This window comes from Neolamprologus multifasciatus, chromosome 6 (assembly GCF_963576455.1).
Source record: "Neolamprologus multifasciatus chromosome 6, fNeoMul1.2, whole genome shotgun sequence".
NCBI classification, from domain to species: domain Eukaryota; kingdom Metazoa; phylum Chordata; class Actinopteri; order Cichliformes; family Cichlidae; genus Neolamprologus; species Neolamprologus multifasciatus.
Window position 1 is genome coordinate 22,126,028 of NC_140444.1, and position 14,644 is coordinate 22,140,671.

At 39.5% G+C, this 14,644-nt stretch overlaps 2 protein-coding genes across 2 annotated transcripts; both read right to left on the reverse strand.

Moving 5' to 3' along the window:
• Positions 1-749: 749 nt before the first annotated feature.
• Positions 750-2,185, reverse strand: scpp9 (secretory calcium-binding phosphoprotein 9). The gene is made up of 7 exons (XM_085162601.1): positions 2,030-2,185; positions 1,692-1,854; positions 1,515-1,598; positions 1,367-1,432; positions 1,228-1,293; positions 1,091-1,141; positions 750-979 (listed from the first exon to the last, which is right to left on the reverse strand). Exons 1-7 carry the CDS (start codon positions 2,089-2,091, stop codon positions 920-922), a joined length of 552 nt encoding a protein of 183 aa, XP_085018727.1. The 5' UTR covers positions 2,092-2,185; the 3' UTR covers positions 750-919.
• Positions 2,186-3,818: 1,633 nt separating this feature from the next.
• On the reverse strand, positions 3,819-12,386 carry LOC146516962 (uncharacterized). Its single transcript, XM_085163173.1, has 11 exons — positions 12,227-12,386; positions 11,103-11,158; positions 10,924-10,989; positions 9,784-10,821; positions 9,016-9,124; positions 8,190-8,311; positions 7,588-7,708; positions 7,349-7,485; positions 7,113-7,261; positions 5,799-5,947; positions 3,819-5,580 (listed from the first exon to the last, which is right to left on the reverse strand). Exons 1-11 carry the CDS (start codon positions 12,345-12,347, stop codon positions 5,552-5,554), a joined length of 2,097 nt encoding a protein of 698 aa, XP_085019299.1. The 5' UTR covers positions 12,348-12,386; the 3' UTR covers positions 3,819-5,551.
• Between the last annotated feature and the right edge of the window lie 2,258 nt (positions 12,387-14,644).

Genomic DNA, 14,644 nt, shown 5'->3' on the forward strand with positions numbered 1-14,644 from the left:
TTTTATTACAGTTAAAGAAGTCTTCAAATGTGCCTGGTGCAATCGCACATGTTAAAGTGTCCTTGGGAAAGATTCAGAACCCCAAACTTCCCCTCATGGACCCATTTCTGTGTGTGCACAGAATAAAAGTGGGTGTGAATATCACTTGTTTTGTAAAGAATTATATTAAAGCGCGACATAATTGCAATCCAATCCATTTGCATGGTTCAAATGGCTCCGTTTTATTCATTTGGCCACACCAGTGTAACTGTGAACAAACTTGCACAATCCTGAAAGTGAAGCAACTTGCTTGAGCTGAACCATCATCAGTTTTATGCGCACCTGTACATAATGTCAGTAACTAACACTTTTTTATCCCACACCAGCACATGTTGTGTTCTAAGTTCTGGGAATTTGCTGATAGTGCAGAGACATAACTGTCTCTGTATGTCTGTATATGCTGAAAAGCTGTAGGAGGAGCTGTTTCAGAACTGCATCATGTTTGCTGTATCATGTGTGTTCAGTCATTCTTCTTGACTTCAGTATATCTGTATTATCTTTATCAATGGAATTAGTGGCAAGTGGGTTGGTAGTCATTTTTGTTATTTTGATCTTTTTAAAAAATCGTATTTTATATTATTTTTGATAACATTTTATGGATGTCCGCTTCACTATCTAGCATGAGTTGTAGTTTTATGAAACATATATGTCCTTTAGATGGCAGCACAGATCCACTGATGGTCTATGGCATAAAACTCATACAATACAAATTTTATTTAGAGTATGATTCATTTTATTAGAAAGTGAACACACTGTAACAAACCACTTTAACAAAAGTAATCAATTTATGAATAATCACAGGAGTTTACTTTTATTGTTATAATATTCAATATTTCTTGTAGATTCAATTCAAAGCTAATGTTACAGTAATGGTGTCAGCTTAAATATCCTTGTTGCAGGGTGCTGCTGTTGGTGATGCAGAAGGAGCAGAAGAAGGAATCTGAGAAAATAATAAGAGAAAAAATAGTAATTTTTCTAGCAGAATATGGTTTTTACAAACTGTGAGTAACTTTTTAAAAAACTTTTTATGGTTTATTTTGCGCAGTCTCACCTGAGTGTCCACGGTACTCTTCACGGTGTTTTCTGCTTTTATAATCTGGCGCTGTGGAGTCACAGAGCAACATTTATCCAGTGTAGTTTTCATTCATATTGCACAGCCTTTGAGACAAAAGATTCATTGTTTCCTACCCTGAATCTTCCGAGAGGATCAGGCTGAACTGGAAGCTGCTGTGGAGCAGCACCAGCAGGGTTCCCCTAAACAAAAACAGGAAATGTAACATTTCTGCAAACAATAACCACTAACACACTGAAGGTAAAGGTTGATTACCATCGCAGGTTGCTGAGGAGCATTCATTGGTGCCATTTGGGGTACTCCCATGAAAGGAACCTGGTACTAGAGAAGCAAGAAAGATGATGCTCTTAAACCTGCAACAATTTTGTGTTTTTAACACCACAACAGTAAGTGCCTCACTAACCGCATTGACTGCAGGGACAGCAGGGAAAGGGTACACATTGCCGACCTGAGCTGGAACGACAAAAGCAGGAACTCGAGGAACAAACTGTGAGAAGGAAAAATAAGTGTTACTTAGATTCACTGCAAAATATCGGTGAAAAGTCATATTGTCGCTCAAACTTAAATCCAGTGGACTGACCTGAGCAAACTGGGGCTGCCCTATAATGCCTGCTCCACCGCCAGCAACAATGGGTGGATTCAGACCACCAACCAGCATCCCGGGGTTTGCTCCATTTAAGAGTCCTCCATTTAAGAGTCCTCCATTCAACATCCCTGCATTCATAGCTGCCAGCAGCCTTGCAGTCTGCATGGAGCAGGAAAAAGACTTATTACCTGTGGCCTAATTTCGATTATTGTGCAAAGTATGCATACATCCATAGTCTGACTGTATCTTACCTTGCCTGCTTTGACCTGAAATAAATTTAGATGAGATTTACACATTAGTATAGATATATACACATATGGATAGACGGATAGATAGATTGACTACTCACATAGCTGAGGGATGCTACAAATGCTGCGAAGAGAAAAAGCTTCATTTTGCACCTTGAATCGTGTAAAAACACACAGACCTTGTACGTTTTTGCTCTGGCTTCAACTGTTATGTGCCCAGAAAGCTGACAGTAACTCTCTGTTTCAAAGACACCTTTTATCAGTCAAAGAGATTATTATGAGCCAATTAGAGAGGAGAACACTGCCTTATTCACATGCTATATTTGTCACCTGCGTGTCATGGGAAGTTGCAATATGGCATCTATGGTTTCTCTACAATACAAGATTTAAAGAAATGTAATGCAGCAAAGTCCCTGTTTTCAAAGAAACTTCAGCCAGTTGACACACTGACATTGTTCTTGACAGAGCTGAGTGACCACAAAAAAATAACGCAGTGATTCATTGTCGCGGAAAGGGTTTCTAGAGGCTTCTGGAAGCTGACTTAAACCCAGCATGGACCTCGTTAATGTTGTGGGTTGTGGTTACAAGAGGCAAACAACTGACATCATAGTCATCAAGAGCTTTTGTAGATCACACTGTAAAAAAATATGTGCATGTGTGTGTTTGTGTTCAGGCTTTACCCTGTTAAGCCTGAACAACAACATAATTGCCAGAAAATTCTAATTGTTTCTTAAACTAGAGTGTTTATTGAACCTTCTTTTTATTTTGAAAGATATAAAATATCAATTTGGATGTATGAGTTTTAATTTGTATCATTTTTTGCTGTGTCCAGCATTTTTGTGCAATTTGTTGGTCACAGTTGATGTATTTTAAACAAAAATAAGTACAAATTTGGGTCTAGGGATTGTTTTTTTAAATCACGCTGACGATGTAGAGGTATCAGAACCACATGTATCTAAAAGAATACGTTATAGTGTTACATTTAATCCAACATTTCACCTTTACTGTGTCAAGCTGCATGCAGACTGTTTATGAGAAGATGTTTGTGACTTCATGAAAACCCCCGGGCATAAATGGCATCTTGTGATTTGATTCATGTCTAGAAGTATAAATGGCATGTTGCCTGCTGCTGTTTTATAATTAAAAGTTAAAATAAGTGCCTCAGACATGGCTGGGTGCCTTACTGTAATTTGTGATGACTTTATAACAGTGACAAACTTTTTATATGCCCACCCACACGCCACACTCTCAACCAATGTACACACTCACTCACAGTGACCCTCGGGAAATCAGTTAATCAGTAATAAAATTCTGAAATTTAACAAGAAAATGAAAACAGAAAGCCTATAGCTTGTTTCATGAGCACATGTTCAGAGCTATTACATACATTACTGTTTGGTTGGATGGTTACTTTGTCATATACCAAAGCAGTCTGGGAATGTTTTGTCCTTTTGCTGACTCTGCAGCTGACAGCAGACCAGGTAAACACCCTCTGTGGAAGTTTGGTCTGGAGCTAATTACACACTGTCATGCAGTTACAATTAAGAAACTATTTTTTTCTGTTTTCAGTTTTAAAGGACAAAAGGTTCTCTCTAATGCAAGTGCAGTTGTTCATCTGATGTATATTATTTTAGGTAGTTTTTTTCCAAAAGAAAACAAGCTGTACCAGGAATTTCATGCTGATGTGACGGATTTATGGTTTTCAAATGTTCAAGAGAGACCATCTGGAAGTAGCTTGAAGCCGTGTATTGTAAACAGAAGGCTGTGTGTATTTTTATCAGCCTCTTATATGAAAATAACAGCCATCAGATGGAGGCACACCCATGACCCTGCTGAATTTATTCAGTGTTTTGTTCAAGACAGACTTGACAGATTTGTTTTGTGCAATAGGAGTTCAATCATTTATTGGTCATTAGTTACAGTGATCTACAACAGTAAAGTGTCAACAGGTATTAAGGAGAACCACAATCAGTGTTTAGCAATGAATCTGTGAAAAATGCTTCGTCTCATTCCACTTGCTTCTCCTCAGTATCTACCCCAGAGCATTCTTCCTCATCTTCAGCTGGCGTAGTCTTCACCACCGGAGACTGCGTCCTCCTGAGGCGAGCTGCGACTGACCGTCGAAACCTCAGCTTGCCGCCCGGCTTTGCAGCACCAACAACACCGCCCAAGGGTTGTGGGTTATTTTGCCCAACTGCTGACATCAGCTGCACTTGGCCAGGGGTCAACACGACACTCTGAGGCCCTCCGCCGACATTTCTCTGTGGCAGCACTGCAAACAGCCCACCTCCAGCTTGCTGCGTCCCTGGCCCTTGCAGATTCATGGTGGCTCCTCCTGCCTGGCCCATGAGAAAAGCTCCACCTTTTGGGAGAACTGCAACTGGAATTAGTTGCTGCGGTGGAGCCTGACCTACAGGGTTCCCAAGTGGCTGGATAAACAAAGTATTACCAACTTGGACTACTTGTGCCACAAAGGGCTGACCAGTCAGTGGAACCCCATTTTGAGCCCCAGCGTTTGCACCGTTGGCAGCTCCTGGTCCTCCATTGTTGTTCACTCCCCTATTGGCAAGTGCCTCAGCACTCCCTGAAGACACACCACTCTCCACCACGAGGGCCAGGCTCTGAAAGATAACCCACAGCATGCAGTACATGTTTTAGCTCAGTGCAAGCAGCAGATGATCAGCAGGTGAAGCGCCGCTTCTTTCTTTACTTATATAGAAGGCGTCAGACTCGGCGATCACCAGAAAAGGTCCAATGAGAATGCTTTATCTCATAAAAACGAGATGCCGTAATCATCATGACCAAGCAGCAGGTTATTTTTTGCTTTGTCGTGTTACAGCAGGCCATTATTTAGGATCAAGTGGCAAACCAAAATCAACTACCAGTGACTTGCATTCTTAAAAACCATTGTTGAAGAGCTATTCATCTCATGAAGTAACACAAACACACGCAAAAAAGAAAAGGAATGAAGAAAAGATATCAGAAGATGAAATGATATTTACCAGGGTCTTTTTGTAGGAGACTTTATTTCAGCACAAACATCAATAAGCTACAGAGTTTGAAATATTCTGAAATTGTGAACTTCTTTGCTGTCTATTGCCTTTAGTTAGCAGTGTAAGGAAACATAATATATGAGGACAAACATGTACACATTTGCTACTAAGTTAGCCAATACAGGTGCTATTTTACATTTGCTAGTATCAAACAGGAATCTGCAATTGTCTGCTACTAATTGTGGTACTACCTGGCACTGTGTACTGCACAGTGTTTTTTCTACCATCAAGCTGCAATTACTTTGCCCCAGTTTGGAATGCATTGTAGTAAAGATTTTGAACGCAGCCAGCAAAAAAATAACTACTTCTTTCTTCTAATAGATGGTTCTAGCAGCTCAGTCTAAATTACAGATCAGTGATTTAAATGTCCATGCTTAGCCTTACACAAAGCTTTGTTTATAGCGGGAGGTAACATGGGTTTGTTTCATCTGTACTTGTCAGAGCGTGTACTGTATCATTTTGAATAGACAGAACTTCAACAGCCAGATGTTCAAGCTACAACACTGGAGCAGCTTTTGCAAGCTTATGTAGTAGATGAGGAACAAAGCGAAGCTCAGAAAAGCAGGTTGGCATCCATGTCCTCTGCAGAGAGACAAGTTACAAAGAGTTAGAGTTTGAATTTAAATTATCAACTAACAGTACCAGAAAACATCAAATTCTGAACATATTTTAGAGCAACATGCTGGGTTTTCATCTTAAATCTTGGAAGATATATTCAAATTGGAGCATCACATTTCTGAAACCTCTACATCATTTATGGGAAGGTTTCTCACAAATATAAGAAACGATGAACCTCTCACCATTCCTGATATCAAAACAGGTGATCCACTCCTTAAATGATACCAGTTTGTCTTTGTCAGCATCGCACTCCTGAAAGAAGCGAGAGGTGCAGTGCTCCATTGGCACCAGGGGGACCCTGAGCGGGGCCAGCTCTGAGTGGGACAAAAACCTGTAGAGGAAAAAGAACTGTTTTTGATCACTGTGAGCAAACAGAGTGCGCAGAATGACTGAGTAAGTGTTTTCCTGACATACTAGTTATTGTTATTGTTGTTGCAGGTCATTGAAGCCTTCAGACCAAAAATCGTTTGTGGGTCCTTGTTCTGGACTGAAAACTAAAGGACACCACTACATTTGAGATCTGTGCATGAAACTTTTAAAGAGCAGCTCACAGCATATTTTTATAAGCTTGCTTTTAACTAGTAGATATTATTAATGTGTTTTAATAGTTGTGCTTTTGTTTGTTGATTATCCTTGTGAAGCACTTTGCTATTCTTATCTAGACAGGTGCTATATGAATACTTTTGATTTGCTTTTGCTTACTTGTTACAGTTATTTTTGCCTATTCGATTTTTCCTCAGAAGTCAATGTGCCATATAATTGCATTAGCAATAAATTTAATAACGCTTTATATTAACAGTTGCTGCGCTGAGCGGGCAGCTCCTGAAGCATTTGAAGTGTCGGAATGTGGAAATTTCAACATCGCTTGAAAAAACTGACAGCTAGCAACGTCCCTCTCACCAGTAGGCTAAGTGATTTTTAGTCAATTACAAGTTGAATCTGGTAGTTGGGGTTGTTAGCTAACCAGTACAACTAATGTGTCTATGCGAGCTAATTTGTGATGTGCACCGCTGGCCCGGCCATTTATTTTTTAATGCACCTTCTCAGATTAATTCACTGCGTGTCGTGCCCAGGGCTGGACTGGGACAAAAAATCAGCCCGGGCATTTTGACTAGATACCGGCCCACCAGGTATTATAGGAAAAGCCATAAAGCCTTTGAATGAAAACAAACGCTGGCCAGTCCAGCTATGGTCGTGCCATCAGTTAACCCTTCCCAGGGTTGCCGACTCCTGGCGTAGTGGTTTACACATTCACCTGACATGTTCAAGGTCTCTGGTTAGAGACCAGGAAGTGGCGCAAATGCCCTTTGGTGTTGAAACAGGAAGGGTATCTGGTGGAAAAAGCTGCCAAATCAAGTGTGTGATTAAGGATTGGTTTTTTACAGCCTGTCAGTCATCTATGACATATATATCTTTCAATAACCAATAACTCCTCTATCTAGCTAGCTTTTTAAAAAGAAGATACTACTATGCAAAACCAGTGTATAAAAATGTACCTATCAGATGGGTGCTGGTCCAGCTGAGCAAACTGCCAGTGTACTGGGTAGATGTACATGTTATAGTTCTTCTCAAAGTCCTGAGCCAGAAGCTCAACAGAGTGATTGCCTGCATGAAGGCGCCTCTCACTCTCAAAGATTTTCTTCACCTGAAGAATACAGGAGACCACACTTTGGCTGGTTCCAGTCACTTAAACACAGTAGTTGTAAAGAGCTGTTGGAGTAGTAAGCCTTACTCTGAAACGCTGTTTAGGAGTGAGAAAGCCAGGAGTTATGGAGTCATGTTCGTAGAGCTGGAGCAGCACGTTTTTGAGCCAATCTCTCATTCGTAGAGGAAACTGCACCCGCTCAGTGTCCACACATGGAGGTATCACTGAGACAGAGAGGACAGAAATAAATCATCAGATGTTTTAATTAGTTCTTTCTTCACCATACTAAATTATACAGTTTGTACAGTGTTTAAATACAGTCTCACATTTGCATGGCCCAGTGTAGTCTAGGTGAAGTCTGTGTCCTTTCTTAGTGCCCTCTAAGTTGCATTTAGTAGCAAAGAGTTCACATGATGTGTCATACGTTTTGTTGTCTGTCCCACAAACCTAAACAAAAACAAAAGTGTTTAAATAAATGAAGGGAGAAGATCAACTTTTAGCCACTGTCCTCGAAGAGTTTATGCAGGCAGGACTTGTGAGGAAAGGAAGACACAATACAAAGATAAAATTCCATATTTGTGGTTTACAGCTCACCTTCAGCCTACTATCAGACCCTTGACCTTCTCACAACAAGCAATCTGGGTCAAATAATATGAAAAGAAAACCTGCTGGCTCACCATAACAGGCAGGGTAGTTAGAGCTAATATTAAAACAAAAGTGTTCTCTGCTTTGTCTTTCAATTAAGTCAAAATGCCCACAATGACATCTGTACTTTTTCCTTTTTCTCCTCAATAAACAATATGAAAGCTTCACAAGGCTGCTGCAGACAAGTGTGTCACAACCACAGAGCATCACATAAAATGTATGAGCATAAATGAATAACAATATGTAAGTGTGACATTTCTTTTATAGGCATCAACATACTTACATAGTCAAACTCATTCACACTGGGAGGGCACTCTGACGGCTCTTGACACACACACCCTGGCTTATTGTCCGCATCAAGTTTGCATGTTTTTCCACGTTTGCAACGGAAGTTTTCACATGGATCTGGAAGACAACGCAAACACCGGTTGGATCTCTGACCCATAATTCACCTGATTTCTAGAAACAGTGAGATAAATTATTTATTTTCCTAGCTTGTTTTAAAGTTTTTCTTGCAATAGAGCCCAGTACGCTACGATAAGCTCACATCATCCTCTACATTCCTTTAGTATAGAGTTGGTATAGTGATTAAATTCGACTTGATCTCTCTTATTCACTTTTAAGCCTGCAGAGCTGTGTTTTGGTAGTGACTGTGAAGCAGAGAGGCACTATTCATGCGGAAGTTTAAGCAAAATGATTCAGTCAGCAGATTCCCCATGTGAGACTATTCGGATGGTGTATTAGTCAGTATATAGTGAATGCTGCTGCTGACCAGACACTCAGCAGTTCTATACTGTAAGAATAACACGTTATATGAACGATAACGTTAAATTTAAAACAATGTTAAGCTTCCTTGAAGTGGAGCCTTTCACCAGCCTGTATTAGTTACATTTATTTCTATCTTGTGTTAAATTAGAGATGTTGTTAATTCCTTTTATCTTTATCTTATCATGATAAAGATAAAATATCATATCATCTTTTGCTTACATAACTGTCAACTTACAGAAAATATCTGGCTTTATTAAGGGACCTAGAAATACCAGTAATCATGTCACAGAAGGCTAAGGAGGAAGCCTTCAACAGAAACAATCAACAGAAAAAAAAATAACCAGTAGGGGTTTCTGGGAGTTGTATGTCTCCGCCAAGAGAGGGCCTGGACCTTGGGTACAGTTCGGCTGCGGCTCTTATCTGCACCGGGTTCACACCAACTAAAGGACCCTGGGAAAGTACAAAAAGACATGTAAAGGCAGACTCATGCATGTATAAAATCCTTCTCCTTTTCCTCCCCCTAGTACTAATAATATTAGTAATAACGTGAAGGTACTATAGAAAGAGGAAAAATAAAGGTCAAGTTGCCCCAATGAAAACTGCAATATCAGCTTTTTTTGTAAACTTTGGGCTGATTAGTGCTGCTAAATGTTGCCAATGCTGTCAAAGGTTAGCCGTAAACTTGCAAGTGAAATCTTCTTTTTTACTTGCACTGCACTGATCTCTAGCAAGCTAATTAGCTGGGTCAGTTTCACAAATGAAAATAAGCCCACTGACAGGGAGATATATCTCCTTTAACCACTTCAAGATATTCACAGGTGAATTGTAGATGCAGTGTGCAGGGCAGATTATGTCCTCTGTTACCTCCTTACCAAGGAAATTACTCCAGCTTAAACTCAATAATTAATTTTAACTATCAGTTCTTAAAACATTTTCACTGTGGGCTGATTTTAAAATGGCACCAAGAGGGTTTGAGTCTAAACTTGTCTTCCTCTCTTTCTCTTTCCCTGCTTTCCTGTCTATCTTTATCCAATGATGCCTAAAAGGCCAAAATAATAATAATGATAATCTACTGTAAACAAAGAAAATATAGGTAATATAAGCATTACCCATTTTCCTGCCCTTCTCCTCTTTGTCTTTTGGTCTGTATTGTCAGTGCTGCTGCTCTCAGACTCAGGATCCTGCCGGCCCTCTTCTTGTCCGGGTTGTGTTTCCTCCCTGTCCGGAGAGTGCTTCCTTGACCTTTGATTTTTCTTTTGCTTCCTCGTTTTCCCCTTAGTGTGACTTCCACCCACATTCTTACTCTTCTCTTCCTCCTTTCCAGATAGAGTGGCCCTCAATTCAAGCTCTGCATCGCCCTTTGGCTCTGGATGATCCACATTTGCTTCAGGTTCTTTCTTGGCGCTTACGTCTTGGTCTGTGGAATCTTTGTCCTGTGTCTGATCAGACACCTCCTCACTGTGTGCTGCCTCTGTGTTTTGCATGCCTTGTTCATAGTCATCAGCGATATTGGCCATTTCTTTCCCACTGGTTTCTTTCTCTCTGATGTCTGTTTTTGAAGTAGGCTTGGCGTCATCAGAGTGGGTTTTGTCGTTAGCTGATGCAGTCTGTAGAGGTTGTAGGAGGCTACTATCAGCAGCATAGTCCAGATTGACTGGAATTACTGATTCTGTGCTGCCATCTTCCTCTAGCAGTGCTTCAGTAGGCTCTTCCTTCCTTTCTGAATGAGTCATCTTCTGCACCTTCTCCTCTATCACATCTTCCACACTGTCTTCTTTCACTTCTTCCTCATCCAGCAAATGTTTCTTTGTCTCTGAATTCTCATCCAACTTCTTCTGATCCTCAGCGACCTCAACCACCTCACTAGACTCAACCTTGGCTTTGTCAGCTTCTACTTCTTCCTCCTCCAGCTCTCTTACTTCAGCTTCCTCTTCCTCGTCAGCCTCTTTCGTCAGGAGGTCTACCAGTTCTTCTTCACTCAACAGAACTGCAGTGCTTTTCTCTCGCTTTTCAGCCCTCTCTCCATCTTCCTTGTTAGCGTTGTCTTCAGAACTCAGTTCCTCGTCTTCCTGCTCCTGGCTGCTGGCCTCAAATGTGACTAGAGTGGGTAAGATCTTTGGCTTATTGGCTTCCACTGTGATAGCATCCTGAAGCAGGAGAAAAGGAAAATTATTTATCAACTGTATAAAATGACACGATACATTTAGTATTAGAATTTAAAACTCTAGATGAAGAAGATGTTACTGTACCTTTTCTTTGGTTGTGTGCAAACTCTTATGCAACCCATGATGCTTTCCATGAGGTTTACTTTTCACCTTAAGATAATGAGAAACATCTGTAATATTTATTGTATGGTGAACACATTATCATATTGTCTTTGATCATTTTTACTCATTGATTTAAGAAGAAGAATATCTTTACTACTCACAGACAGAGCAAATGTTGCTGCCAGTAAGCAAAGGAATACTAAGCAGGCCTTCATACCTGTAAGATCAAAGTGAATCATTTAAACCTTGGATAAATTGTCTAAAAATGGATAACATGTAAGTTTTTAGATTTTGAAACCACTACAGAATTGAATATTTCAGAAAAATGTTACACTAAAGGCTAAAAAGCTGTTCATAAGCTATCAATACATTCTACTCTGGCTTCTCCATTTTCACAACAAAGATGTGAACTTGGCACATCTTTCAAAGTGGAAACAACTGAATGCATCTGTATGCTGCCAGCACATTCATGACGAGCAGAGCTGTGGGCCCAGCCTCCACTATCGCCAAGGTTACAGGCCTCTGATATGCACCTCGCTCTCAAAAGTCACATTCAGAGCTAAAGTAAACACCCGAAGCTACCAGACTGGAAAAATTTGACTAAGTCCACAAACTTTTTGTGTCTCTGGAGCCCAACGACAAAGATATTAATGGGTCTGTCTGGTAAAATAGCTCTCAGCACAGTTCTCAGATGTGAAAGTAATGCTGGGGGTGTACACACCAAAGCAATAAATTAATCTTTATACTTTGAATAATTTAAAAGTCACTAAAGACACTATTATAACTACTCTATTACATGATTGCTCCATCTTTAATAAAAATTAATAGACATTATAAAAACATTTAGATATGATATTTCTCTAAATTATATGCACCAAATTAGTACTTCCAAATATGGAGCACATATTAAATAGTGCCACCACTTTCTACAAAAGTATCAAAGCATCGGCATCAATAGCTCACCAGCATAAAGCTGTGGCCCTAAGTAATCAAGCCAGCAGTCGCCACATACAGCAAGCAATAGTTTAAATGCAGTAACTAGTTAGTGAACAAGATGAATGTCAAACGCACATTACTGTTTTGCTATATATAAATGGAGTTGCAAAGCACTATTAATTCTAGCTATTTTATTGGTTCTTTTATTGCTGTAATTTCTTGCTCATTTTGTCTGAAAAGAGGTCTGTCTTTTAAAGGAGACATTGAGCCTCAGTAGAACTACCTGTATAAATAAAGGTAAAATAAATGAGAAATGAAACTCTGTGTGTCACAGAAATTAGGATTTTACCTGAGGCTGGCAGTCGCAAGAAAAAGTATTCCGCAAAAACAGCAGCGTGCCTGTGCTGAACCTGTGAAGATGTCCTTTTGTATTCAAGACAGTGCACACTCTGTCCACACAAACTAAGCATTCAACACACACACACACACACACACACACATACATACAGTTTTTTTTTCAGGGTTTAGGATGCCACTGCTAACTTTGGGAGGGCCTTTGGGAAACAGAGATAAAGAGAGAGGCGGACAAAGGGATCCCACTCCCACACTGAGCTTCTGTTGGGCGATATACTTCAAAAGAATTGTGTGTCTGTTTCCCAAAAAATGAAAATAAGTTTTAAAAAGAACGCTCCAGGGTTCATAACAGATTTTGACAGGTTTCATTTTTGTTACTGAAGATAATTTGCATGCATGTATAGAGGAGTTCAGGAGAGTGGGGCAACAGAGTCTACAGCCATCTGTTAAACACTACTCTGTTGTGGTTTGGGCAGCATTTCAGCCAGTGGTGTTGGGGATCTTGTAAAAATTAATTTATTTACAAGCACAGAAAAGTGCTGTCAGATTTTGATCTACCATCCAGTACCATCTGGTTCATTTTTCAGTAAATGATCCCAAAAGCACTACTGCAGTAAAAGCATATCTGTATAGAAAAACTGTAGAACACTGGACATATGGATTGTTCTCCCCAGAACCCAGACCTCAACATTACTGAAGCAGTGTGAGCTCATCCTGACAGAGAAAAGAACAAAAGGCAGCCAACATCAAATACAGAGCTTTGAATGTTCTTCATGAAGCCTGGAGTACTATTCCCAAAGACTGCTTAAAGAAATGACAAGAAAGGTTGTCTAAGAGAGTTTAGGCTCTTTTGAGGAATAAAGAGGGTCAAACCAAATATTGACTTTAAAGCTTTTTAGAATTGTACAGACTCTGTTTTTGCAATGATTTTATCATCTACTGAAAAGCAGCACCAGTACAGGGCTTGGCATGATGCTGATTCTGAGAGAAGGGCTTCATATTCATTTGTGTCCTGTCATAAATATTTCTTTGTTTGTCAGCTGTATTCATCCTTGATGACACCAACAGAAAATCCATTATCAAACTCAAACTTCAGATTTCCATATCAGTTAGACAGAAAACCTCAAATCCCTGGTGAATAGAATCAATTAACCAGGGGTGGGAAACTCCAGGCCTTGAGGGCCGATGACCTGCAGGTTTTAGATGTGTTCTTGATCCAACACAGCTGATTTAAACGGCTAAATGACCTCCCCAGCATGTCTTAAAGTTCTCCAGAGGCCTAGTAATAAATTAATCATTTGATTCCGGTGTCTTGACCCAGGGTGATATCTAAAACCTGCAGGACACCGGCCCTTGAGGCCTAGAATCCTCCACCCCTGCAATAAACAAACACGTTTGTTCAGATGTGTAGTATTTCTTTGTTGACACCGTTCATTTGTTGACACAAAAAAAGTACTATGGGCAGGTTGTTTATGGCAGAATGAACCCAGTCCAAACCAACATGACCACATTGTTTTAGGACAGAAACAATACATACTTTTGGCCACTAGATGTCACAAAAACTAAAGTCTGTACTCTTAAAGAGGCTAAGAAACTGCAGTATAATGAGGGTAAATGATGAGAGTAGCAAGGACATGACAAAATCGCTCAAAAACTGCAGTTTTACCTTAACCTTTACCTTACCAATTAATTGATATTCAAAGAATCAACACACCAGCTTTAAACACAAGCCTCTTCATTGAAAAAAATACACTGCTTTTCAAATTCAAATTTTATTTGTCACATACACAGTCATACACAGTATGATATGCAGTGAAATGCTTACACAACTGCTCGTGACCTAAAGAAAAAAAGACTATGAATAGGATAGGAAATAAATATGAAAATTAAAAAGGGTAAATTTAACTAGGAAGGAATAAAATAAAATATAAAAATTAAAGTTAAAAATGAAATAACTGTACAACAACAAATTAGAATGAAGGGTAAATTTAACTGGGAAAGAATAAGATAAAATATATAAATTAAAGTTGAAAATAAAATAACTGTACAACAAAATACACAATACACAAATACACAGTATACAAATATATAAGAATGTATGAAGAAATATAAATATATATATACAATAACAACAGCTGTACAGTATTAAGTGGAAATGAAGAAATATAATGTCCAATGTTGTGCAATCCACATTTGTAAGTGTCTTTTGCAGTGCAAATATGTTTAAAGTGATTTAGTGATGAAGTGATTAGATTAGATGACCACACATCTAATCGAATTAGTGTAAGCAAAGTCCAGAATGTCCAGTGTGTGTGTAAGAACCATATGTGTGGGTCAGTACTGTGTGGTGGTGTGATTGAGAGACCGTATCGCCTGCGGGAAGAAGCTTCTCCTCAGTCTCTCTGTGTTGGTC

Coding starts and splice junctions, on each gene's coding strand:
- scpp9 (XM_085162601.1), bottom strand. CDS start 2,091: ATGAAGCTTTTTCTCTTCGCAGCATTTGTAGCATCCCTCAGCTATGTG. Junction 1,142..1,227: donor ATCCTCTCGGAAGATTCAGG/GTAGGAAACAAT, acceptor GTGACTCCACAG/CGCCAGATTATAAAAGCAGA. Junction 980..1,090: donor AGAGTACCGTGGACACTCAG/GTGAGACTGCGC, acceptor TTATTTTCTCAG/ATTCCTTCTTCTGCTCCTTC.
- LOC146516962 (XM_085163173.1), bottom strand. CDS start 12,347: ATGCTTAGTTTGTGTGGACAGAGTGTGCACTGTCTTGAATACAAAAGG. Junction 11,159..12,226: donor CTTGCGACTGCCAGCCTCAG/GTAAAATCCTAA, acceptor TTGATCTTACAG/GTATGAAGGCCTGCTTAGTA. Junction 8,312..9,015: donor ACTCCCAGAAACCCCTACTG/GTTATTTTTTTT, acceptor GTTGTCTTCCAG/ATCCATGTGAAAACTTCCGT.